General features: G+C 46.7%; 2 protein-coding genes across 2 annotated transcripts in view; both read right to left on the bottom strand.

The window, feature by feature from the left end:
* LOC137367107 (mucin-22-like) overlaps positions 1 to 9,087 on the bottom strand; it is a 43,460-nt gene extending 34,373 nt beyond the window's left edge. Inside the window, exons 1-9 of the mRNA XM_068028544.1 lie at positions 8,422 to 9,087; positions 8,179 to 8,340; positions 7,092 to 7,548; positions 6,008 to 6,051; positions 4,871 to 5,032; positions 3,784 to 4,240; positions 2,700 to 2,743; positions 1,563 to 1,724; positions 476 to 932 (exon numbers count right to left, since the gene is read on the bottom strand). Of these exons, the coding sequence (XP_067884645.1) occupies positions 476 to 932; positions 1,563 to 1,724; positions 2,700 to 2,743; positions 3,784 to 4,240; positions 4,871 to 5,032; positions 6,008 to 6,051; positions 7,092 to 7,548; positions 8,179 to 8,340; positions 8,422 to 9,087 (2,611 nt within the window). The remainder of the gene's footprint in view (positions 1 to 475; positions 933 to 1,562; positions 1,725 to 2,699; positions 2,744 to 3,783; positions 4,241 to 4,870; positions 5,033 to 6,007; positions 6,052 to 7,091; positions 7,549 to 8,178; positions 8,341 to 8,421) is intronic.
* A 1,753-nt stretch (positions 9,088 to 10,840) lies between these two features.
* On the bottom strand, positions 10,841 to 22,211 carry LOC137367108 (mucin-22-like). The gene is made up of 8 exons (XM_068028545.1): positions 21,816 to 22,211; positions 20,886 to 21,662; positions 19,077 to 19,553; positions 18,207 to 18,998; positions 15,834 to 16,469; positions 12,525 to 12,619; positions 11,689 to 12,254; positions 10,841 to 11,178 (listed from the first exon to the last, which is right to left on the bottom strand). The coding sequence occupies exons 1-8, from the start codon at positions 22,209 to 22,211 to the stop codon at positions 10,841 to 10,843; spliced, it is 4,077 nt and encodes a 1,358-aa protein (XP_067884646.1).
* Between the last annotated feature and the right edge of the window lie 4 nt (positions 22,212 to 22,215).

A 22,215-nucleotide genomic window follows, 5' to 3' on the forward strand; every position in this document is an offset into this window, starting at 1 on the left:
ATTCCCAGTGGTGGTATTACCAGTAGTGTGATTCCCAGTGGCGTGATTCCCAGTGGTGTGATTCTCAGTGGTGTGAATCGCAATGTAGTGAATCGCAGTGGTGTGAATCGCAGTGGTGTGATTCTCAGTGGTGTGATTCTCAGTGGTGTGATTCCCAGTGTTGTGATTCCCAGTGGTGGTATTACCAGTAGTGTGATTCCCAGTGGCGTGATTCCCAGTGGTGTGATTCTCAGTGGTGTGAATCTCAGTGGTGTCATTCTCAGTGGTGTGATTCCCAGCGGTGAGATTCTCAGTGGCATATTCACAGTGGTGTGGTTCTCAGTGATGTGATTCCCAGTGGAGAGCTGCTCAGTGGCGTGATTGCCAGTGTTGAGATTGCCAGTGCTGAGATTGCCAGTGCTGAGATTCTCAGTGGTGTGATTCTCAGTAGTGTGATTGCCAGTGCTGAGATTGCCAGTGCTGAGATTGCCAGTGCTGAGATTCCCAGTGGTGAGATTCCCAGTGGTGAGCTTCCCAGTGGTGAGATTCCCAGTGGTGAGATTCCCATTGGAGAGATTCTCAATCGTGTGATTCTCAGTGGTGTGATTCCCAGTGGTGGTATTATCAGTGGTGTGATTCCCAGTGGTGAGATTCTCAGTGATCTGATTTACAGTGGTGTTATTCCCAGTGATGTGATTCCCAGTAGTGTGATTCCCTGTGGTGTGATTCCCAATGGTGAGATTCTCAGTGGTGTGATTCCCAGTGGTGGTATTACCAGTAGTGTGATTCCCAGTGGCGTGATTCCCAGTGGAGAGATTCTCAGTGATGTGATTCTCAGTGGTGTGAATTGCAGTGGTGTGAATCGCAGTGGTGTGAATCGCAGTGGTGTGATTCTCAGTGGTGTGATTCTCAGTGGTGTGATTCTCAGTGGTGTGATTCTCAGTGGTGTAAATCTAAGTAATGTGATTCTCAGTGGTGAGATTCCCAGTTGTGTTATTCTCAGTGATCTGATTCTCAGTGGTGTGATTCTCAGTAGTTTAATTCTCAGTGGTGAGATTCTCAGTGGTGAGATTCTCAGTGGTGTGAATCTCAGTGGTGTGAATCTCAGTGGTGTGCATCTCAGTGGTCTGAATCTCAGTGGTGAGATTCTCAGTGGTGTGATTCTCAGTGGTCTGAATCTCAGTGAGATTCTCAGTGGTGTGAATCTCAGTGGTGTGAATCTCAGTGGTGTGAATCTCAATGGTGTGATTCTCAGTGGTTTCAGTCTCAGTGGTGTGATTCTCAGTGGTGTGAATCTCAGTGGTGTGATTCTCAGTGGTGTGAATCTCAGTGGTGTGAATCTCAGTGGTGAGATTCTCAGTGGTGAGATTCTCAGTGGTGTGAATCTCAGTGGTGTGAATCTCAGTGGTGTCATTCTCAATCCTGAGATACTCATTGTTCTGATTCTCAGTGGTGAGATTCTCAGTGGTGAGGTTCTCTGTGTTGTTCATCTCAATGCTGAGATTCTCAGTGGTGAGATTCTCTGTGGTGGTATTATCAGTGGTGTGATTCCCAGTGGTGAGATTCTCAGTGATCTGATTTACAGTGGTGTTATTCCCAGTGATGTGATTCCCAGTAGTGTGATTCCCTGTGGTGTGATTCCCAATGATGAGATTCTCAGTGGCGTGATTCCCAGTGTTGTGATTCCCAGTGGTGGTATTACCAGTAGTGTGATTCCCAGTGGCATGATTCCCAGTGGTGTGATTCTCAGTGGTGTGAATCGCAGTGGTGTGAAGCGCAGTGGTGTGAATCGCAGTGGTGTGAATCGCAGTGGTGTGATTCTCAGTGGTGTGATTCTCAGTGGTGTGATTCTCAGTGGTGTGAATCTCAGTGGTGTGATTCTCAGTAGTCTGAATCTCAGTGTGATTCTCCGTGGTGTGAATCTCAGCCGTGGGAATCACAGTGGTGGGAATCTCAGTGGTGTGATTCTCAGTGGTGTGATTCTCAGTGGTGTGAATCTCAGTGGTGAGATTCTCAGTGGTGAGATTCTCAGTGGTGAGATTCTCAGTTATGTGAATCTCAGTGGTGTGAATCTCAGTGATGTGAATCTCAGTGGTGTGAATCTCAGTGGTGTCATTCTCAATCCTGAGATTCTCAGAGTTCTGATTCTCAGTGGTGAGGTTCTCGGTGTTGTTCATCTCAATGCTGAGATTCTCATTGGTGAGATTCTCTGTGGTGAGATTTTCAGTGGTGTGAATCTCAATGCTGAGATTCTCAGTGTTCTGATTCTCAGTGTTCTAATTCCCATTGGAGAGCTTCTCAGTGGAGAGCTTCTCAGTGGTGAGATTCCCAGTGGTGAGATTCCCAGTGGTGAGATTCCCAGTGATGAGATTCTCAGTGGTGAGATTCTCAGTGGTGTGAATCTCAGTGGTGTGAATCAAAGTGGTGAGATTCTCAGTGGTGAGATTCTCAGTGGTGATATTCTCACTGGTGTGAATCTCACTGGTGTGATTCTCAGTGGTGTGATTCCCAGTGGTGTGATTGCCAGTTTTCAGATTCTCAGTGGTGTGATTCTCAGTGGTGTGATTCCCAGTGGTGAGATTCTCAGTGGTGAGATTCTCAGTGGTGTGATTCCCAGTGGAGAGATTCTCAATCGTGTGATTCTCAGTGGTGTGATTCCCAGCGGTGGTATTATCAGTGGTGTGATTCCCAGTGGTGAGATTCTCAGTGATCTGATTTACAGTGGTGTTATTCCCAGTGATGTGATTCCCAGTGGTGTGATTCCCTGTGTTGTGATTCCCAGTGGTGGTATTACCAGTAGTGTGATTCCCAGTGGAGATATTCTCAGTGATGTGATTCTCAGTGGTGTGAATCTCAGTGGTGTGAATCGCAGTGGTGTGAATCGCAGTGGTGTGAATCTCAGTGGTGTGATTCTCAATGGTGAGATTCTCAGTGGTATGATTCCCAGTGTTGTGATTCCCAGTGGTGGTATTACCAGTAGTGTGATTCCCAGTGGAGAGATTCTCAGTGGTGTGAATCGCAGTGGTGTGAATCGCAGTGGTGTGAATCTCAGTGGTGTGATTCTCAATGGTGTTATTCTCAGTGTTGTGATTCTCAGTGGTGTAAATCTAAGTAATGTGATTCTCAGTGGTGAGATTCCCAGTTGTGTTATTCTCAGTGATCTGATTCTCAGTGGTGTGAATCTCAGTGGTGTGAATCTCAGTGGTGTGAATCTCAGTAGTTTGATTCTCAGTGGTGAGATTCTCAGTGGTGTGAATCTCAGTGGTGTGCATCTCAGTGGTCTGAATCTCAGTGGTGAGATTCTCAGTGGTGTGATTCCCAGTGTTGTGATTCCCAGTGGTGGTATTACCAGTAGTGTGATTCCCAGTGGCGTGATTCCCAGTGGTGTGATTCTCAGTGGTGTGAATCGCAATGTAGTGAATCGCAGTGGTGTGAATCGCAGTGGTGTGATTCTCAGTGGTGTGATTCTCAGTGGTGTGATTCCCAGTGTTGTGATTCCCAGTGGTGGTATTACCAGTAGTGTGATTCCCAGTGGCGTGATTCCCAGTGGTGTGATTCTCAGTGGTGTGAATCTCAGTGGTGTCATTCTCAGTGGTGTGATTCCCAGCGGTGAGATTCTCAGTGGCATATTCACAGTGGTGTGGTTCTCAGTGATGTGATTCCCAGTGGAGAGCTGCTCAGTGGCGTGATTGCCAGTGTTGAGATTGCCAGTGCTGAGATTGCCAGTGCTGAGATTCTCAGTGGTGTGATTCTCAGTAGTGTGATTGCCAGTGCTGAGATTGCCAGTGCTGAGATTGCCAGTGCTGAGATTCCCAGTGGTGAGATTCCCAGTGGTGAGCTTCCCAGTGGTGAGATTCCCAGTGGTGAGATTCCCATTGGAGAGATTCTCAATCGTGTGATTCTCAGTGGTGTGATTCCCAGTGGTGGTATTATCAGTGGTGTGATTCCCAGTGGTGAGATTCTCAGTGATCTGATTTACAGTGGTGTTATTCCCAGTGATGTGATTCCCAGTAGTGTGATTCCCTGTGGTGTGATTCCCAATGGTGAGATTCTCAGTGGTGTGATTCCCAGTGGTGGTATTACCAGTAGTGTGATTCCCAGTGGCGTGATTCCCAGTGGAGAGATTCTCAGTGATGTGATTCTCAGTGGTGTGAATTGCAGTGGTGTGAATCGCAGTGGTGTGAATCGCAGTGGTGTGATTCTCAGTGGTGTGATTCTCAGTGGTGTGATTCTCAGTGGTGTGATTCTCAGTGGTGTAAATCTAAGTAATGTGATTCTCAGTGGTGAGATTCCCAGTTGTGTTATTCTCAGTGATCTGATTCTCAGTGGTGTGATTCTCAGTAGTTTAATTCTCAGTGGTGAGATTCTCAGTGGTGAGATTCTCAGTGGTGTGAATCTCAGTGGTGTGAATCTCAGTGGTGTGCATCTCAGTGGTCTGAATCTCAGTGGTGAGATTCTCAGTGGTGTGATTCTCAGTGGTCTGAATCTCAGTGAGATTCTCAGTGGTGTGAATCTCAGTGGTGTGAATCTCAGTGGTGTGAATCTCAATGGTGTGATTCTCAGTGGTTTCAGTCTCAGTGGTGTGATTCTCAGTGGTGTGAATCTCAGTGGTGTGATTCTCAGTGGTGTGAATCTCAGTGGTGTGAATCTCAGTGGTGAGATTCTCAGTGGTGAGATTCTCAGTGGTGTGAATCTCAGTGGTGTGAATCTCAGTGGTGTCATTCTCAATCCTGAGATACTCATTGTTCTGATTCTCAGTGGTGAGATTCTCAGTGGTGAGGTTCTCTGTGTTGTTCATCTCAATGCTGAGATTCTCAGTGGTGAGATTCTCTGTGGTGGTATTATCAGTGGTGTGATTCCCAGTGGTGAGATTCTCAGTGATCTGATTTACAGTGGTGTTATTCCCAGTGATGTGATTCCCAGTAGTGTGATTCCCTGTGGTGTGATTCCCAATGATGAGATTCTCAGTGGCGTGATTCCCAGTGTTGTGATTCCCAGTGGTGGTATTACCAGTAGTGTGATTCCCAGTGGCATGATTCCCAGTGGTGTGATTCTCAGTGGTGTGAATCGCAGTGGTGTGAAGCGCAGTGGTGTGAATCGCAGTGGTGTGAATCGCAGTGGTGTGATTCTCAGTGGTGTGATTCTCAGTGGTGTGATTCTCAGTGGTGTGAATCTCAGTGGTGTGATTCTCAGTAGTCTGAATCTCAGTGTGATTCTCCGTGGTGTGAATCTCAGCCGTGGGAATCACAGTGGTGGGAATCTCAGTGGTGTGATTCTCAGTGGTGTGATTCTCAGTGGTGTGAATCTCAGTGGTGAGATTCTCAGTGGTGAGATTCTCAGTGGTGAGATTCTCAGTTATGTGAATCTCAGTGGTGTGAATCTCAGTGATGTGAATCTCAGTGGTGTGAATCTCAGTGGTGTCATTCTCAATCCTGAGATTCTCAGAGTTCTGATTCTCAGTGGTGAGGTTCTCGGTGTTGTTCATCTCAATGCTGAGATTCTCATTGGTGAGATTCTCTGTGGTGAGATTTTCAGTGGTGTGAATCTCAATGCTGAGATTCTCAGTGTTCTGATTCTCAGTGTTCTAATTCCCATTGGAGAGCTTCTCAGTGGAGAGCTTCTCAGTGGTGAGATTCCCAGTGGTGAGATTCCCAGTGGTGAGATTCCCAGTGGTGAGATTCTCAGTGGTGAGATTCTCAGTGGTGTGAATCTCAGTGGTGTGAATCAAAGTGGTGAGATTCTCAGTGGTGAGATTCTCAGTGGTGATATTCTCACTGGTGTGAATCTCACTGGTGTGATTCTCAGTGGTGTGATTCCCAGTGGTGTGATTGCCAGTTTTCAGATTCTCAGTGGTGTGATTCTCAGTGGTGTGATTCCCAGTGGTGAGATTCTCAGTGGTGAGATTCTCAGTGGTGTGATTCCCAGTGGAGAGATTCTCAATCGTGTGATTCTCAGTGGTGTGATTCCCAGCGGTGGTATTATCAGTGGTGTGATTCCCAGTGGTGAGATTCTCAGTGATCTGATTTACAGTGGTGTTATTCCCAGTGATGTGATTCCCAGTGGTGTGATTCCCTGTGTTGTGATTCCCAGTGGTGGTATTACCAGTAGTGTGATTCCCAGTGGAGATATTCTCAGTGATGTGATTCTCAGTGGTGTGAATCTCAGTGGTGTGAATCGCAGTGGTGTGAATCGCAGTGGTGTGAATCTCAGTGGTGTGATTCTCAATGGTGAGATTCTCAGTGGTATGATTCCCAGTGTTGTGATTCCCAGTGGTGGTATTACCAGTAGTGTGATTCCCAGTGGAGAGATTCTCAGTGGTGTGAATCGCAGTGGTGTGAATCGCAGTGGTGTGAATCTCAGTGGTGTGATTCTCAATGGTGTTATTCTCAGTGTTGTGATTCTCAGTGGTGTAAATCTAAGTAATGTGATTCTCAGTGGTGAGATTCCCAGTTGTGTTATTCTCAGTGATCTGATTCTCAGTGGTGTGAATCTCAGTGGTGTGAATCTCAGTGGTGTGAATCTCAGTAGTTTGATTCTCAGTGGTGAGATTCTCAGTGGTGTGAATCTCAGTGGTGTGCATCTCAGTGGTCTGAATCTCAGTGGTGAGATTCTCAGTGGTGTGATTCCCAGTGTTGTGATTCCCAGTGGTGGTATTACCAGTAGTGTGATTCCCAGTGGCGTGATTCCCAGTGGTGTGATTCTCAGTGGTGTGAATCGCAATGTAGTGAATCGCAGTGGTGTGAATCGCAGTGGTGTGATTCTCAGTGGTGTGATTCTCAGTGGTGTGATTCCCAGTGTTGTGATTCCCAGTGGTGGTATTACCAGTAGTGTGATTCCCAGTGGCGTGATTCCCAGTGGTGTGATTCTCAGTGGTGTGAATCTCAGTGGTGTCATTCTCAGTGGTGTGATTCCCAGCGGTGAGATTCTCAGTGGCATATTCACAGTGGTGTGGTTCTCAGTGATGTGATTCCCAGTGGAGAGCTGCTCAGTGGCGTGATTGCCAGTGTTGAGATTGCCAGTGCTGAGATTGCCAGTGCTGAGATTCTCAGTGGTGTGATTCTCAGTAGTGTGATTGCCAGTGCTGAGATTGCCAGTGCTGAGATTGCCAGTGCTGAGATTCCCAGTGGTGAGATTCCCAGTGGTGAGCTTCCCAGTGGTGAGATTCCCAGTGGTGAGATTCCCATTGGAGAGATTCTCAATCGTGTGATTCTCAGTGGTGTGATTCCCAGTGGTGGTATTATCAGTGGTGTGATTCCCAGTGGTGAGATTCTCAGTGATCTGATTTACAGTGGTGTTATTCCCAGTGATGTGATTCCCAGTAGTGTGATTCCCTGTGGTGTGATTCCCAATGGTGAGATTCTCAGTGGTGTGATTCCCAGTGGTGGTATTACCAGTAGTGTGATTCCCAGTGGCGTGATTCCCAGTGGAGAGATTCTCAGTGATGTGATTCTCAGTGGTGTGAATTGCAGTGGTGTGAATCGCAGTGGTGTGAATCGCAGTGGTGTGATTCTCAGTGGTGTGATTCTCAGTGGTGTGATTCTCAGTGGTGTGATTCTCAGTGGTGTAAATCTAAGTAATGTGATTCTCAGTGGTGAGATTCCCAGTTGTGTTATTCTCAGTGATCTGATTCTCAGTGGTGTGATTCTCAGTAGTTTAATTCTCAGTGGTGAGATTCTCAGTGGTGAGATTCTCAGTGGTGTGAATCTCAGTGGTGTGAATCTCAGTGGTGTGCATCTCAGTGGTCTGAATCTCAGTGGTGAGATTCTCAGTGGTGTGATTCTCAGTGGTCTGAATCTCAGTGAGATTCTCAGTGGTGTGAATCTCAGTGGTGTGAATCTCAGTGGTGTGAATCTCAATGGTGTGATTCTCAGTGGTTTCAGTCTCAGTGGTGTGATTCTCAGTGGTGTGAATCTCAGTGGTGTGATTCTCAGTGGTGTGAATCTCAGTGGTGTGAATCTCAGTGGTGAGATTCTCAGTGGTGAGATTCTCAGTGGTGTGAATCTCAGTGGTGTGAATCTCAGTGGTGTCATTCTCAATCCTGAGATACTCATTGTTCTGATTCTCAGTGGTGAGATTCTCAGTGGTGAGGTTCTCTGTGTTGTTCATCTCAATGCTGAGATTCTCAGTGGTGAGATTCTCTGTGGTGGTATTATCAGTGGTGTGATTCCCAGTGGTGAGATTCTCAGTGATCTGATTTACAGTGGTGTTATTCCCAGTGATGTGATTCCCAGTAGTGTGATTCCCTGTGGTGTGATTCCCAATGATGAGATTCTCAGTGGCGTGATTCCCAGTGTTGTGATTCCCAGTGGTGGTATTACCAGTAGTGTGATTCCCAGTGGCATGATTCCCAGTGGTGTGATTCTCAGTGGTGTGAATCGCAGTGGTGTGAAGCGCAGTGGTGTGAATCGCAGTGGTGTGAATCGCAGTGGTGTGATTCTCAGTGGTGTGATTCTCAGTGGTGTGATTCTCAGTGGTGTGAATCTCAGTGGTGTGATTCTCAGTAGTCTGAATCTCAGTGTGATTCTCCGTGGTGTGAATCTCAGCCGTGGGAATCACAGTGGTGGGAATCTCAGTGGTGTGATTCTCAGTGGTGTGATTCTCAGTGGTGTGAATCTCAGTGGTGTGAATCTCAGTGGTGAGATTCTCAGTGGTGAGATTCTCAGTGGTGAGATTCTCAGTGGTGTGAATCTCAGTGATGTGAATCTCAGTGGTGTGAATCTCAGTGGTGAGATTCTCAGTGGTGAGATTCTCAGTGGTGTGAATCTCAGTGATGTGAATCTCAGTGGTGTGAATCTCAGTGGTGAGATTCTCAGTGGTGTGAATCTCAGTGGTGTGAATCTCAGTGGTGAGATTCTCAGTGGTGAGATTCTCAGTGGTGAGATTCTCAGTGGTGTGAATCTCAGTGATGTGAATCTCAGTGGTGTGAATCTCAGTGGTGAGATTCTCAGTGGTGAGATTCTCAGTGGTGAGATTCTCAGTGGTGTGAATCTCAGTGATGTGAATCTCAGTGGTGTGAATCTCAGTGGTGAGATTCTCAGTGGTGTCATTCTCAATCCTGAGATTCTCAGTGTTCTGATTCTCAGTGGTGAGGTTCTCTGTGTTGTTCATCTCAATGCTGAGATTCTCAGTGGTGAGATTCTCAGTGGTGAGATTCTCTGTGGTGAGATTTTCAGTGGTGTGAATCTCAATGCTGAGATTCTCAGTATTCTGATTCTCAGTGTTCTAATTCCCAGTGGAGAGCTTCTCAGTCGAGAGCTTCTCAGTGGTGAGATTCCCAGTGGTGAGATTCCCAGTGGTGAGATTCCCAGTGGTGAGATTCTCAGTGGTGTGAATCTCAGTGGTGTGAATCTCAGTGGTGCGATTCTCAGTGGTGAGATTCTCAGTGGTGAGATTCTCACTGGTGTGAATCTCACTGGTGTGATTCTCAGTGGTGTAAATCTAAGTAATGTGATTCTCAGTGGTGAGATTCCCATTTGTGTTATTCTCAGTGATCTGATTCTCAGTGGTGTGATTCTCAGTAGTTTAATTCTCAGTGGTGAGATTCTCAGTGGTGAGATTCTCAGTGGTGTGAATCTCAGTGGTGTGAATCTCAGTGGTGTGCATCTCAGTGGTCTGAATCTCAGTGGTGAGATTCTCAGTGGTGTGATTCTCAGTGGTCTGAATCTCAGTGAGATTCTCAGTGGTGTGAATCTCAGTGGTGTGAATCTCAATGGTGTGATTCTCAGTGGTTTCAGTCTCAGTGGTGTGATTCTCAGTGGTGTGAATCTCAGTGGTGTGATTCTCAGTGGTCTGAATCTCTGAGATTCTCCGTGGTGTGAATCTCAGCCGTGGCAATCACAGTGGTGGGAATCTCAGTGATGTGATTCTCAGTGGTGTGATTCTCAGTGGTGTGAATCTCAGTGGTGTGAATCTCAGTGGTGAGATTCTCAGTGGTGAGATTCTCAGTGGTGTGAATCTCAGTGGTGTGAATCTCAGTGGTGTCATTCTCAATCCTGAGATACTCATTGTTCTGATTCTCAGTGGTGAGATTCTCAGTGGTGAGGTTCTCTGTGTTGTTCATCTCAATGCTGAGATTCTGAGTGGTGAGATTCTCTGTGGTGGTATTATCAGTGGTGTGATTCCCAGTGGTGAGATTCTCAGTGATCTGATTTACAGTGGTGTTATTCCCAGTGATGTGATTCCCAGTAGTGTGATTCCCAGTGGTGTGATTCCCAATGATGAGATTCTCAGTGGCGTGATTCCCAGTGTTGTGATTCCCAGTGGTGGTATTACCAGTAGTGTGATTCCCAGTGGCATGATTCCCAGTGGTGTGATTCTCAGTGGTGTGAATCGCAGTGGTGTGAATCGCAGTGGTGTGAATCGCAGTGGTGTGATTCTCAGTGGTGTGATTCTCAGTGGTGTGATTCTCAGTGGTGTGAATCTCAGTGGTGTGATTCTCAGTGGTCTGAATCTCAGTGAGATTCTCCGTGGTGTGAATCTCAGCCGTGGGAATCACAGTGGTGGGAATCTCAGTGGTGTGATTCTCAGTGGTGTGATTCTCAGTGGTGTGATTCACAGTGGTGTGATTCTCAGTGGTGTGAATCTCAGTGGTGTGAATCTCAGTGGTGAGATTCTCAGTGGTGAGATTCTCAGTGGTGAGATTCTCAGTGGTGTGAATCTCAGTGATGTGAATCTCAGTGGTGTGAATCTCAGTGGTGTCATTCTCAATCCTGAGATTCTCAGTGTTCTGATTCTCAGTGGTGAGGTTCTCTGTGTTGTTCATCTCAATGCTGAGATTCTCAGTGGTGAGATTCTCTGTGGTGAGATTTTCAGTGGTGTGAATCTCAATGCTGAGATTCTCAGTATTCTGATTCTCAGTGTTCTAATTCCCAGTGGAGAGCTTCTCAGTGGAGAGCTTCTCAGTGGTGAGATTCCCAGTGGTGAGATTCCCCGTGGTGAGATTCTCAGTGGTGTGAATCTCAGTGGTGTGAATCTCAGTGGTGCGATTCTCAGTGGTGAGATTCTCAGTGGTGAGATTCTCACTGGTGTGAATCTCACTGGTGTGATTCTCAGTGGTGTGATTCCCAGTGGTGTGATAACCAGTTTTCAGATTCTCAGTGGTGTGATTATCAGTGGTGTGATTCCCAGTGGTGAGATTCTCAGTGATCTGATTTACAGTGGTGCTATTCCCAGTGATGTGACTCCCAGAGGTGTGATTCCCTGTGTTGTGATTCCCAGTGGTGGTATTACCAGTAGTGTGATTCCCAGTGGAGAGATTCTCAGTGATGTGATTCTCAGTGGTGTGAATCTCAGTGGTGTGAATCGCAGTGGTGTGAATCGCAGTGGTGTGAATCTCAGTGGTGTGATTCTCAATGGTGAGATTCTCAGTGGTATGATTCTCAGTGTTGTGATTCCCAGTGGTGGTATTAGCAGTAGTGTGATTCCCAGTGGCGTGATTCCCAGTGGCGTGATTCCCAGTGTTGTGATTCCCAGTGGTGGTATTACCAGTAGTGTGATTCCCAGTGGCGTGATTCCCAGTGGAGAGATTCTCAGTGATGTGATTCTCAGTGGTGTGAATCGCAGTGGCGTGAATCTCAGTGGCGTGAATCTCAGTGGCGTGAATCGCAGTGGTGTGTATCGCAGTGGTGTGAATTGCAGTGGTGTGAATCGCAGTGGTGTGAATCTCAGTGGTGTAAATCTAAGTAATGTGATTCTCAGTGGTGAGATTACCAGTTGTGTTATTCTCAGTGATCTGATTCTCAGTGGTGTGAATCTCAGTAGTTTGATTCTCAGTGGTGAGATTCTCAGTGGTGTGAATCTCAGTGGTGTGCAGCTCAGTGGTCTGAATCGCAGTGGTGAGATTCTCAGTGGTGTGATTCTCAGTGGTCTGAATCTCAGTGAGATTCTCAGTGGTGTGAATCGCAGTGGTGTGAATCTCAATGGTTTGATTCTCAGTGGTTTCAGTCTCAGTGGTGTGATTCTCAGTGGTGTGATTCTCAGTGGTGTGAATCTCAGTGGTGTGAATCTCAGTGGTGTGATTCTCAGTGGTGTGATTCTCAGTGGTCTGAATCTCAGTGATATTCTCCGTGGTGTGAATCTCAGCCGTGGGAATCACAGTGGTGGGAATCTCAGTGATTTGATTCTCAGTGATGTGAATCTCAGTGGTGTGAATCTCAGTGGTGTGAATCTCAGTGGTGAGATTCTCAGTGGTGATATTCTCAGTGGTGACATTCTCAGTGGTGTGAATCTCAGTGGTGTGAATCTCAGTGGTGTGAATCTCAGTGGTGTCATTCTCAATCCTGAGATTCTCAGTGTTCTGATTCTCAGTGGTGAGATTCTCAGTGGTGAGGTTCTCTGTGTTGTTCATCTCAATGCTGAGATTCTCAGTGGTGAGATTCTCTGTGGTGAGATTTTCAGTGGTGTGAATCTCAATGCTGAGATTCTCAGTATTCTGATTCTCAGTGTTCTGATTCCCAGTGGAGAGCTTCTCAGTGGTGAGATTCCCAGTGGTGAGATTCCCAGTGGTGAGATTCCCAGTGGTAAGATTCTCAGTGGTGAGATTCTCAGTGGTGTGAATCTCAGTGGTGTGAATCTCAGTGGTGTGCATCTCAGTTGTCTGAATCTCAGTGGTGAGATTCTCAGTGGTGTGATTCTCAGTGGTCTGAATCTCAGTGAGATTCTCAGTGGTGTGAATCTCAGTGGTGTGAATCTCAATGGTGTGATTCTCAGTGGTTTCATTCTCAGTGGTTTCAGTCTCAGTGGTGTGATTCCCAGTGGTGAGATTCTCAGTGGTGTGATTGCCAGTTTTGAGATTCTCAGTGGTGCGATTCTCAGTGGTGAGATTCTCAGTGGTGAGATTCTCAGTGGTGAGATTCTCAGTGGTGTGATTCCCAGTGGAGAGATTCTCAATCGTGTGATTCTCAGTGTTGTTGTTTTCCAGTGGTGTGATTCCCAGTGATGTGATTCCCAGTGGAGAGATTCTCAGTGATGTGATTCTCAGTGATGTGATTCCCAGTGGTGTGATTCTCAGTGGTGTGAATCTCAGTGGTGTGAATCTCAGTGGTTTGAATCTCAGTGGTGTGATTCTCAATGGTGTTATTCTCAGTGGTGAGATTCCCAGTTGTGTTATTCTCAGTGATCTGATTCTCAGTGGTGTGAATCTCAGTGGTGTGAATCTCAGTAGTTTGATTCTCAGTGGTGAGTTTCTCAGTGGTGTGAATCTCAGTGGTGTGATTCTCAGTGGTCTGAATCTCAGTGAGATTCTCAGTGGTGTGAATCTCAGTGGTGTGAATCTCAGTGGTCTGATTCTCAATGGTGTGAATCTCAGTGGTGTGATTCTCAGTGGTGTGAATCTCAGTGGTGTGATTCTCAGTGGTGTAAATCTCAATGGTGTGAATCTCAATGGTGTGATTCTCAGTGGTTTCAGTCTCAGTGGTTTCAGTCTCAGTGGTGTGATTCTCAGTGGTGTGATTCTCAGTGGTGTGAATCTCAGTGGTGTGAATCTCAGTGGTGTGAATCTCAGTGGTGTGAATCTCAGTGGTGTGATTCTCAGTGGTGTGATTCTCAGTGGTGTGATTATCCGTGGTGTGAATCTCAGCCGTGGGAATCACAGTGGTGGGAATCTCAGTGATGTGATTCTCAGTGGTGTGAATCTCAGTGGTGTGAATCTCAGTGGTGAGATTCTCAGTGGTGAGATTCTCAGTGGTGAGATTCTCAGTGGTGTGAATCTCAGTGGTGTGAATCTCAGTGGTGTGAATCTCAGTGATGTGAATCTCAGTGGTGTCATTCTCAATCCTGAGATTCTCAGTGTTCTGATTCTCAGTGGTGAGATTCTCAGTGGTGAGGTTCTCTGTGTTGTTAATCTCAATGCTGAGATTCTCAGTGGTGTGATTCTCAGTGGTGAGATTCTCTGTGGTGAGATTTTCAGTGGTGTGAATCTCAATGCTGAGATTCTCAGTATTCTGATTCTCAGTGTTCTGATTCTCAGTGGTGAGATTCTCTGTGGTGAGATTTTCAGTGGTGTGAATCTCAATGCTGAGATTCTCAGTATTCTGATTTTCAGTGTTCTGATTCTCAGTGTTGAGATTCTCAGTCGTCTAATTCTCAGTGGTTTCAGTCTCAGTGGTGTAAATCTCAGTGGTGCGAATCTCAGTGGTGCGAATCTCAGTGGTGTTAATCTCAGTGATGTGAATCTCAGTGGTGTGAATCTCAACGGTGTCAGTCTCAGTGGTTTCAGTCTCAGTGGTGTGATTCTCAGTGGTGTGATTCTCAGTGATGTGAATTTCAGTGGTGTGATTCTCAGTGATGTGAATTTCAGTGGTGTGAATCTCAATGGTGTCATTCTCAGTGGTTTCAGTCTCAGTGGTGTGATTCTCAGTGGTGTGAATCTCAGTGGTGTGATTCTCAGTGGTCTGAATCTCAGTGAGATTCTCAGTGGTGTGAATCTCAGCCGTGTGAATCACCTTGGTGGGAATCTCAGTGGTGTGATTCTCAGTGGAGTGAATCTCAGTGGTGTGAATCTCAGTGGTGAGATTCTCAGTGGTGAGATTCTCAGTGGTGAGTTTCTCAGTGGTGAGATTCTCAGTGGTGTGAATCTCAGTGGTGTGAATCTCAGTGGCGAGATTCTCAGTGGTGAGATTCTCAGTGGTGTGAATCTCAGTGGTGTGAATCTCAGTGGTGAGATTCTCAGTGTTGTGAATCTCAGTGGTGTGATTCTCAATGGTGTGAATCTCAGTGGTGTGATTCTCAGTGTTGTGAATCTCAGTGGTGTGATTCTCAATGGTATGATTCTCAGTGGTGTAAATCTCAGTGGTGTGAATCTGTGGTGTGAATCTCAGTGGTGAGTTTCTCAGTGGTGTGAATCTCAGTAATGTGATTCTCAGTGGTAAGATTCCCAGTGGTAAGATTCCCAGTTGTGTTATTCTCAGTGATCTCATTCTCAGTGGTGTGATTCCCACTGGTGTGATTCCCAGTGGTGTGATTCCCGGTGGTGGTATTATCATTGGTGGTATTATCAGTGGTGGTATTATCAGTGGTGTGATTCCCAGTGGTGTGATTCCCAGTGGTGTGATTCCCAGTGGTGTGATTCCCAGTGGTGTGATTCCCAGTGGTTAGATTCCCAGTGGTGAGTTCCTCAGTGGTGAGATTCCCAGTGGTGTGAATCCCAGTTATCTGATTCTCAGTGGTGTGAATCTCAGTGGTGTGGTTCTCAATGGTGTGATTCTCAGTGGTGTGAATCTCAGTGGTGTGATTCTCAGTGGTGTGAATCTCAGTGGTGTGAATCTCAGTAGTGTGAATCTCAGTGGTGTGATTCTCAATGGTGTAAATCTCAGTGGTGTAAATCTCAGTGGTGTGAATCTGTGGTGTGAATCTCAGTGGTGAGATTCTCAGTGGTGTGAATCTCAGTAATGTGATTCTCAGTGGTAAGATTCCCAGTGGTAAGATTCCCAGTTGTGTTATTCTCAGTGATCTCATTCTCAGTGGTGTGATTCTCAGTGGTCTGAATCTCAGTGAGATTCTCAGATTTAGATTTAGATTTTAGATTTAGAGATACAGCACTGAAACAGGCCCTTCGGCCCACCGAGTCTGTGCCGACCATTAACCACCCATTTATACTAATCCTACACTAATCCCATATTCTTACCACATCCTCACCTGTCCCTATATTCCCCTACCACCTACATTTACTAGGGATAATTTATAATGGCCAATTTACCTAACAACTTGCAAGTCTTTTTGGCTGTGGGAGGAAACCGGAGCACCCGGAGGAAACCCACGCAGACACAGGGTGAACTTGTAAACTCCACAGAGGCAGTACCCAGAATTGAACCCGGGTTGCTGGAGCTGTGAGGCAGCGGTGCTAACCACTGCGCCACTGTGCCGCCCTCAGTGGTGTAAATCTCAGTGGTGTGAATCTCAGTGATGTGAATCTCAGTAGTGTGAAACTCAATGGTGTGATTCTCAGTGGTTTCAGTCTCAGTGGTGTGATTCTCAGTGGTGTGATTCTCAGTGGTGTGATTCTCAGTGGTCTGAATCTCAGTGAGATTCTCAGTGGTGTGAATCACAGCCGTGTGAATCAGAGTGGTGTGAATCTCAATGGTGTGATTCTCAGTGGTTTCAGTCTCAGTGGGATGATTCTCAGTGGTGTGATTCTCAGTGGTGTGATTCTCAGTGGCTTGATTCTCAGTGGCGTGATTCTCAGTGGTGTGAATCTCAGTGGTGTGAATCTCAGTGGTGAGATTCTCAGTGGTGAGATTCTCAGTGGTGAGATTCTCACTGGTGTGAATCTCACTGGTGTGATTCTCAGTGGTGTGATTCCCAGTGGTGTGATTGCCAGTTTTCAGATTCTCAGTCGTGTGATTCTCAGTGGTGTGATTCCCAGTGGTGAGATTCTCAGTGGTGAGATTCTCAGTGGTGTGATTCCCAGAGGAGAGATTCTCAATCGTGTGATTCTCAGTGGTGTGATTCCCAGTGGTGGTATTATCAGTGGTTTGATTCCCAGTGGTGAGATTCTCAGTGATCTGATTTACAGTGGTGTTATTCCCAGTGATGTGATTCCCAGTGGTGTGATTCCCTGTGTTGTGATTCCCAGTGGTGGTATTACCAGTAGTGTGATTCCCAGTGGAGAGATTCTCAGTGATGTGATTCTCAGTGATGTGATTCTCAGTGGTGTGAATCTCAGTGGTGTGATTCGCAGTGGTGTGAATCGCAGTGGTGTGAATCGCAGTGGTGTGAATCTCAGTGGTGTGATTCTCAATGGTGAGATTCTCAGTGGTATGATTCCCAGTGTTGTGATTCCCAGTGGTGGTATTACCAGTAGTGTGATTCCCAGTGGCGTGATTCCCAGTGGAGAGATTCTCAGTGGTGTGAATCGCAGTGGTGTGAATCGCAGTGGTGTGAATCGCAGTGGTGTGAATCGCAGTGGTGTGAATCTCAGTGGTGTGATTCTCAATGGTGTTATTCTCAGTGTTGTGATTCTCAGTGGTGTAAATCTAAGTAATGTGATTCTCAGTGGTGAGATTCCCAGTTGTGTTATTCTCAGTGATCTGATTCTCAGTGGTGTGAATCTCAGTGGTGTGAATCTCAGTGGTGTGAATCTCAGTAGTTTGATTCTCAGTGGTGAGATTCTCAGTGGTGTGAATCTCAGTGGTGTGCATCTCAGTGGTCTGAATCTCAGTGGTGAGATTCTCAGTGGTCTGAATCTCAGTGAGATTCTCAGTGGTGTGAATCTCAGTGGTGTGAATCTCAATGGTGTGATTCTCAGTGGTTTCAGTCTCAGTGGTGTGATTCTCAGTGGTGTGATTCTCAGTGGTGTGAATCTCAGTGGTGTGATTCTCAGTGGTGTGATTATCCGTGGTGTGAATCTCAGCCGTGAGAATCTCAGTGGTGTGATTCTCAGTGGTGTGATTCTCAGTGGTGTGAATCTCAGTGGTGTGAATCTCAGTGGTGAGATTCTCAGTGGTGAGATTCTCAGTGGTGAGATTCTCAGTGGTGTGAATCTCAATGGTGTGAATCGCAGTGGTGAGATTCTCAGTGGTGTGATTCCCAGTGGTGGTATTATCAGTGGTGTGATTCCCAGTGGTGTGATTCCCAGTGGTGTGATTCCCAGTGGTGTGATTCCCAGTGGTGAGATTCCCAGTGGTGTGAATCCCAGTTATCTGATTCTCAGTGGTGAGATCCTCAGTGGTGTGATCCTTAGTGGTGTGATTCCCAGTGGTGTGATTCGCAGTGATCTGATTCTCAGTGTTGCGATTCTCAGTGGTCTGATTCTCAGTGGTGAGTTTCTCAATGGTGTGATTCTCAGTGGTGTGAATCTCTGGTGAGATTCTCAGTGGTGAGATTCTCAGTGGTGTGAATCTCAGTGTTGTGAATCTCAGTGGTGAGATTCTCAGTGGTGAGATTCCCAGTGGTGAGATTCTCAGTGGTGTGAATCTCAGTGGAGTGATTCCCATCGGTGAGATTCTCAGTGCTGTGATTCTCAGTGGTGTGATTCCCAGCGGTGAGATTCTCAGCGGTGAGATTCTCAGTGGTGTGGTTCTCAGTGGTGTGGTTCTCAGTGGTGTGAATCTCAGTGGTGTGAATCTCAGTGGTGTGAATCTCTGTGGTGTGAATCACTGTGGTGTGAATCTCAGTGGTGTGATTCTCAGTGGTGTGATTCTCAGTGGTGTGAATCTCAGTGGTGTGAATCTCAGTGGTGTGATTCTCAGTGGTGAGATTCTCAGTGGTTTGATTCTCAGTGGCATATTCACAGTGGTGTGATTCTCAGTGTTGTGATTCCCAGTGGTGAGATTCGCAGTGGTGAGATGCCCAGTGGTGCGATTCCCAGTGGTGTGGTTCTCAGTGATGTGATTCCCAGTGGAGAGCTTCTCAGTGGCGTCATTGCCAGTGTTGAGATTGCCAGTGTTGAGATTGCCAGTGCTGAGATTCTCACTGGTGAGATTCTCAGTGGTGTGATTGCCAGTGCTGAAATTCCCAGTGCTGAGATTCCCAGCGCTGAGATTCCCAGTGGTGAGATTCCCAGTGGTGAGATTCCCAGTGGTGAGATTCTCAGTGGTGTGAATCTCAGTGGTGATATTCTCAGTTGTGAGATTGTCAGTGGTGTGATTCCCAGTGGTGAGATTCTCAGTGGTGTGATTGCCAGTTTTGAGATTCTCAGTGGTGTGATTCTCAGTGGTGAGATTCCCAGTGGTGAGATTCCCAGTGGTGAGATTCCCAGTGGAGAGATTCTCAATTGTGTGATTCCCAGTGTTGTGATTCCCAGTAGTGTGATTCCCTGTGGTGTGATTCCCAATGGTGAGATTCTCAGTGGTGTGATTCCCAGTGTTGTGATTCCCAGTGGTGGTATTACCAGTAGTGTGATTCCCAGTGGCGTGATTCCCAGTGGAGAGATTCTCAGTGATGTGATTCTCAGTGGTGTGAATCGCAGTGGCGTGAATCTCAGTGGCGTGATTCTCAGTGGTGTGATTCCCAGTGGTGAGATTCTCAGTGGTGAGATTCTCAGTGGTGTGATTCCCAGAGGAGAGATTCTCAATCGTGTGATTCTCAGTGGTGTGATTCCCAGTGGTGGTATTATCAGTGGTTTGATTCCCAGTGGTGAGATTCTCAGTGATCTGATTTACAGTGGTGTTATTCCCAGTGATGTGATTCCCAGTGGTGTGATTCCCTGTGTTGTGATTCCCAGTGGTGGTATTACCAGTAGTGTGATTCCCAGTGGAGAGATTCTCAGTGATGTGATTCTCAGTGATGTGATTCTCAGTGGTGTGAATCTCAGTGGTGTGATTCGCAGTGGTGTGATTCGCAGTGGTGTGAATCGCAGTGGTGTGAATCGCAGTGGTGTGAATCTCAGTGGTGTGATTCTCAATGGTGAGATTCTCAGTGGTATGATTCCCAGTGTTGTGATTCCCAGTGGTGGTATTACCAGTAGTGTGATTCCCAGTGGCGTGATTCCCAGTGGAGAGATTCTCAGTGGTGTGAATCGCAGTGGTGTGAATCGCAGTGGTGTGAATCGCAGTGGTGTGAATCGCAGTGGTGTGAATCTCAGTGGTGTGATTCTCAATGGTGTTATTCTCAGTGTTGTGATTCTCAGTGGTGTAAATCTAAGTAATGTGATTCTCAGTGGTGAGATTCCCAGTTGTGTTATTCTCAGTGATCTGATTCTCAGTGGTGTGAATCTCAGTGGTGTGAATCTCAGTGGTGTGAATCTCAGTAGTTTGATTCTCAGTGGTGAGATTCTCAGTGGTGTGAATCTCAGTGGTGTGCATCTCAGTGGTGAGATTCTCAGTGGTGAGATTCCCAGTGGTGAGATTCTCAGTGGTCTGAATCTCAGTGAGATTCTCAGTGGTGTGAATCTCAGTGGTGTGAATCTCAATGGTGTGATTCTCAGTGGTTTCAGTCTCAGTGGTGTGATTCTCAGTGGTGTGATTCTCAGTGGTGTGAATCTCAGTGGTGTGATTCTCAGTGGTGTGATTATCCGTGAAGTGAATCTCCGCCGTGAGAATCTCAGTGGTGTGATTCTCAGTGGTGTGATTCTCAGTGGTGTGAATCTCAGTGGTGTGAATCTCAGTGGTGATATTCTCAGTGGTGAGATTCTCAGTGGTGAGATTATCAGTGGTGTGAATCTCAATGGTGTGAATCGCAGTGGTGAGATTCTCAGTGGTGTGATTCCCAGTGGTGGTATTATCAGTGGTGTGATTCCCAGTGGTGTGATTCCCAGTGGTGTGATTCCCAGTGGTGTGATTCCCAGTGGTGAGATTCCCAGTGGTGTGAATCCCAGTTATCTGATTCTCAGTGGTGAGATCCTCAGTGGTGAGATCCTCAGTGGTGTGATCCTTAGTGGTGTGATTCCCAGTGGTGTGATTCGCAGTGATCTGATTCTCAGTGTTGCGATTCTCAGTGGTCTGATTCTCAGTGGTGAGTTTCTCAATGGTGTGATTCTCAGTGGTGTGAATCTCTGGTGAGATTCTCAGTGGTGAGATTCTCAGTGGTGTGAATCTCAGTGTTGTGAATCTCAGTGGTGAGATTCTCAGTGGTGAGATTCCCAGTGGTGAGATTCTCAGTGGTGTGAATCTCAGTGGAGTGATTCCCAGCGGTGAGATTCTCAGTGGTTTGATTCTCAGTGGTGTGATGCCCATCGGTGAGATTCTCAGTGCTGTGATTCTCAGTGGTGTGATTCCCAGCGGTGAGATTCTCAGCGGTGAGATTCTCAGTGGTGTGGTTCTCAGTGGTGTGGTTCTCAGTGGTGTGAATCTCAGTGGTGTGAATCTCAGTGGTGTGAATCTCTGTGGTGTGAATCACTGTGGTGTGAATCTCAGTGGTGTGATTCTCAGTGGTGTGATTCTCAGTGGTGTGAATCTCAGTGGTGTGAATCTCAGTGGTGTGATTCTCAGTGGTGAGATTCTCAGTGGTTTGATTCTCAGTGGCATATTCACAGTGGTGTGATTCTCAGTGTTGTGATTCCCAGTGGTGAGATTCGCAGTGGTGAGATGCCCAGTGGTGCGATTCCCAGTGGTGTGGTTCTCAGTGATGTGATTCCCAGTGGAGAGCTTCTCAGTGGCGTCATTGCCAGTGTTGAGATTGCCAGTGTTGAGATTGCCAGTGCTGAGATTCTCACTGGTGAGATTCTCAGTGGTGTGATTGCCAGTGCTGAAATTCCCAGTGCTGAGATTCCCAGTGCTGAGATTCCCAGTGGTGAGATTCCCAGTGGTGAGATTCCCAGTGGTGAGATTCTCAGTGGTGTGAATCTCAGTGGTGATATTCTCAGTTGTGAGATTGTCAGTGGTGTGATTCCCAGTGGTGAGATTCTCAGTGGTGTGATTGCCAGTTTTGAGATTCTCAGTGGTGTGATTCTCAGTGGTGAGATTCCCAGTGGTGAGATTCCCAGTGGTGAGATTCCCAGTGGAGAGATTCTCAATTGTGTGATTCCCAGTGTTGTGATTCCCAGTAGTGTGATTCCCTGTGGTGTGATTCCCAATGGTGAGATTCTCAGTGGTGTGATTCCCAGTGTTGTGATTCCCAGTGGTGGTATTACCAGTAGTGTGATTCCCAGTGGCGTGATTCCCAGTGGAGAGATTCTCAGTGATGTGATTCTCAGTGGTGTGAATCGCAGTGGCGTGAATCTCAGTGGCGTGAATCTCAGTGGCATGAATCGCAGTGGTGTGTATCACAGTGGTGTGAATCGCAGTGGTGTGAATCTCAGTGGTGTAAATCTAAGTAATGTGATTCTCAGTGGTGAGATTCCCAGTTGTGTTATTCTCAGTGATCTGATTCTCAGTGGTGTGAATCTCAGTAGTTTGATTCTCAGTGGTGAGATTCTCAGTGGTGTGAATCTCAGTGGTGTGCATCTCAGTGGTCTGAATCGCAGTGGTGAGATTCTCAGTGGTGTGATTCTCAGTGGTCTGAATCTCAGTGAGATTCTCAGTGGTGTGAATCGCAGTGGTGTGAAGCTCAATGGTTTGATTCTCAGTGGTTTCAGTCTCAGTGGTGTGATTCTCAGTGGTGTGATTCTCAGTGGTGTGAATCTCAGTGGTGTGAATCTCAGTGGTGTGATTCTCAGTGGTGTGATTCTCAGTGGTCTGAATCTCAGTGATATTCTCCGTGGTGTGAATCTCAGCCGTGGGAATCACAGTGGTGGGAATCTCAGTGATGTGAACCTCAGTGGTGTGAATCTCAGAGGTGTGATTCTCAATCATGAGATTCTCAGTGTTCTGATTCTCAGTGGTGAGATTCTCAGTGGTGAGATTCTCGGTGTTGTTCATCTCA

Source organism: Heterodontus francisci, chromosome 3 (assembly GCF_036365525.1).
Source record: "Heterodontus francisci isolate sHetFra1 chromosome 3, sHetFra1.hap1, whole genome shotgun sequence".
In the NCBI taxonomy this organism is placed as follows: Eukaryota; Metazoa; Chordata; class Chondrichthyes; order Heterodontiformes; family Heterodontidae; genus Heterodontus; species Heterodontus francisci.

Coding starts and splice junctions, on each gene's coding strand:
- LOC137367108 (XM_068028545.1), bottom strand. CDS start 22,211: ATGAACAACACCGAGAATCTCACCACTGAGAATCTCACCACTGAGAAT. Junction 16,470..18,206: donor ACACTGAGAATCACACCACT/GTGAATATGCCA, acceptor CAGATCACTGAG/AATCTCACCACTGGGAATCA. Junction 11,179..11,688: donor CACTGAGAATAACACAACTG/GTAATCTCACCA, acceptor ATCACAACACAG/GGAATCACACCTCTGGGAGT.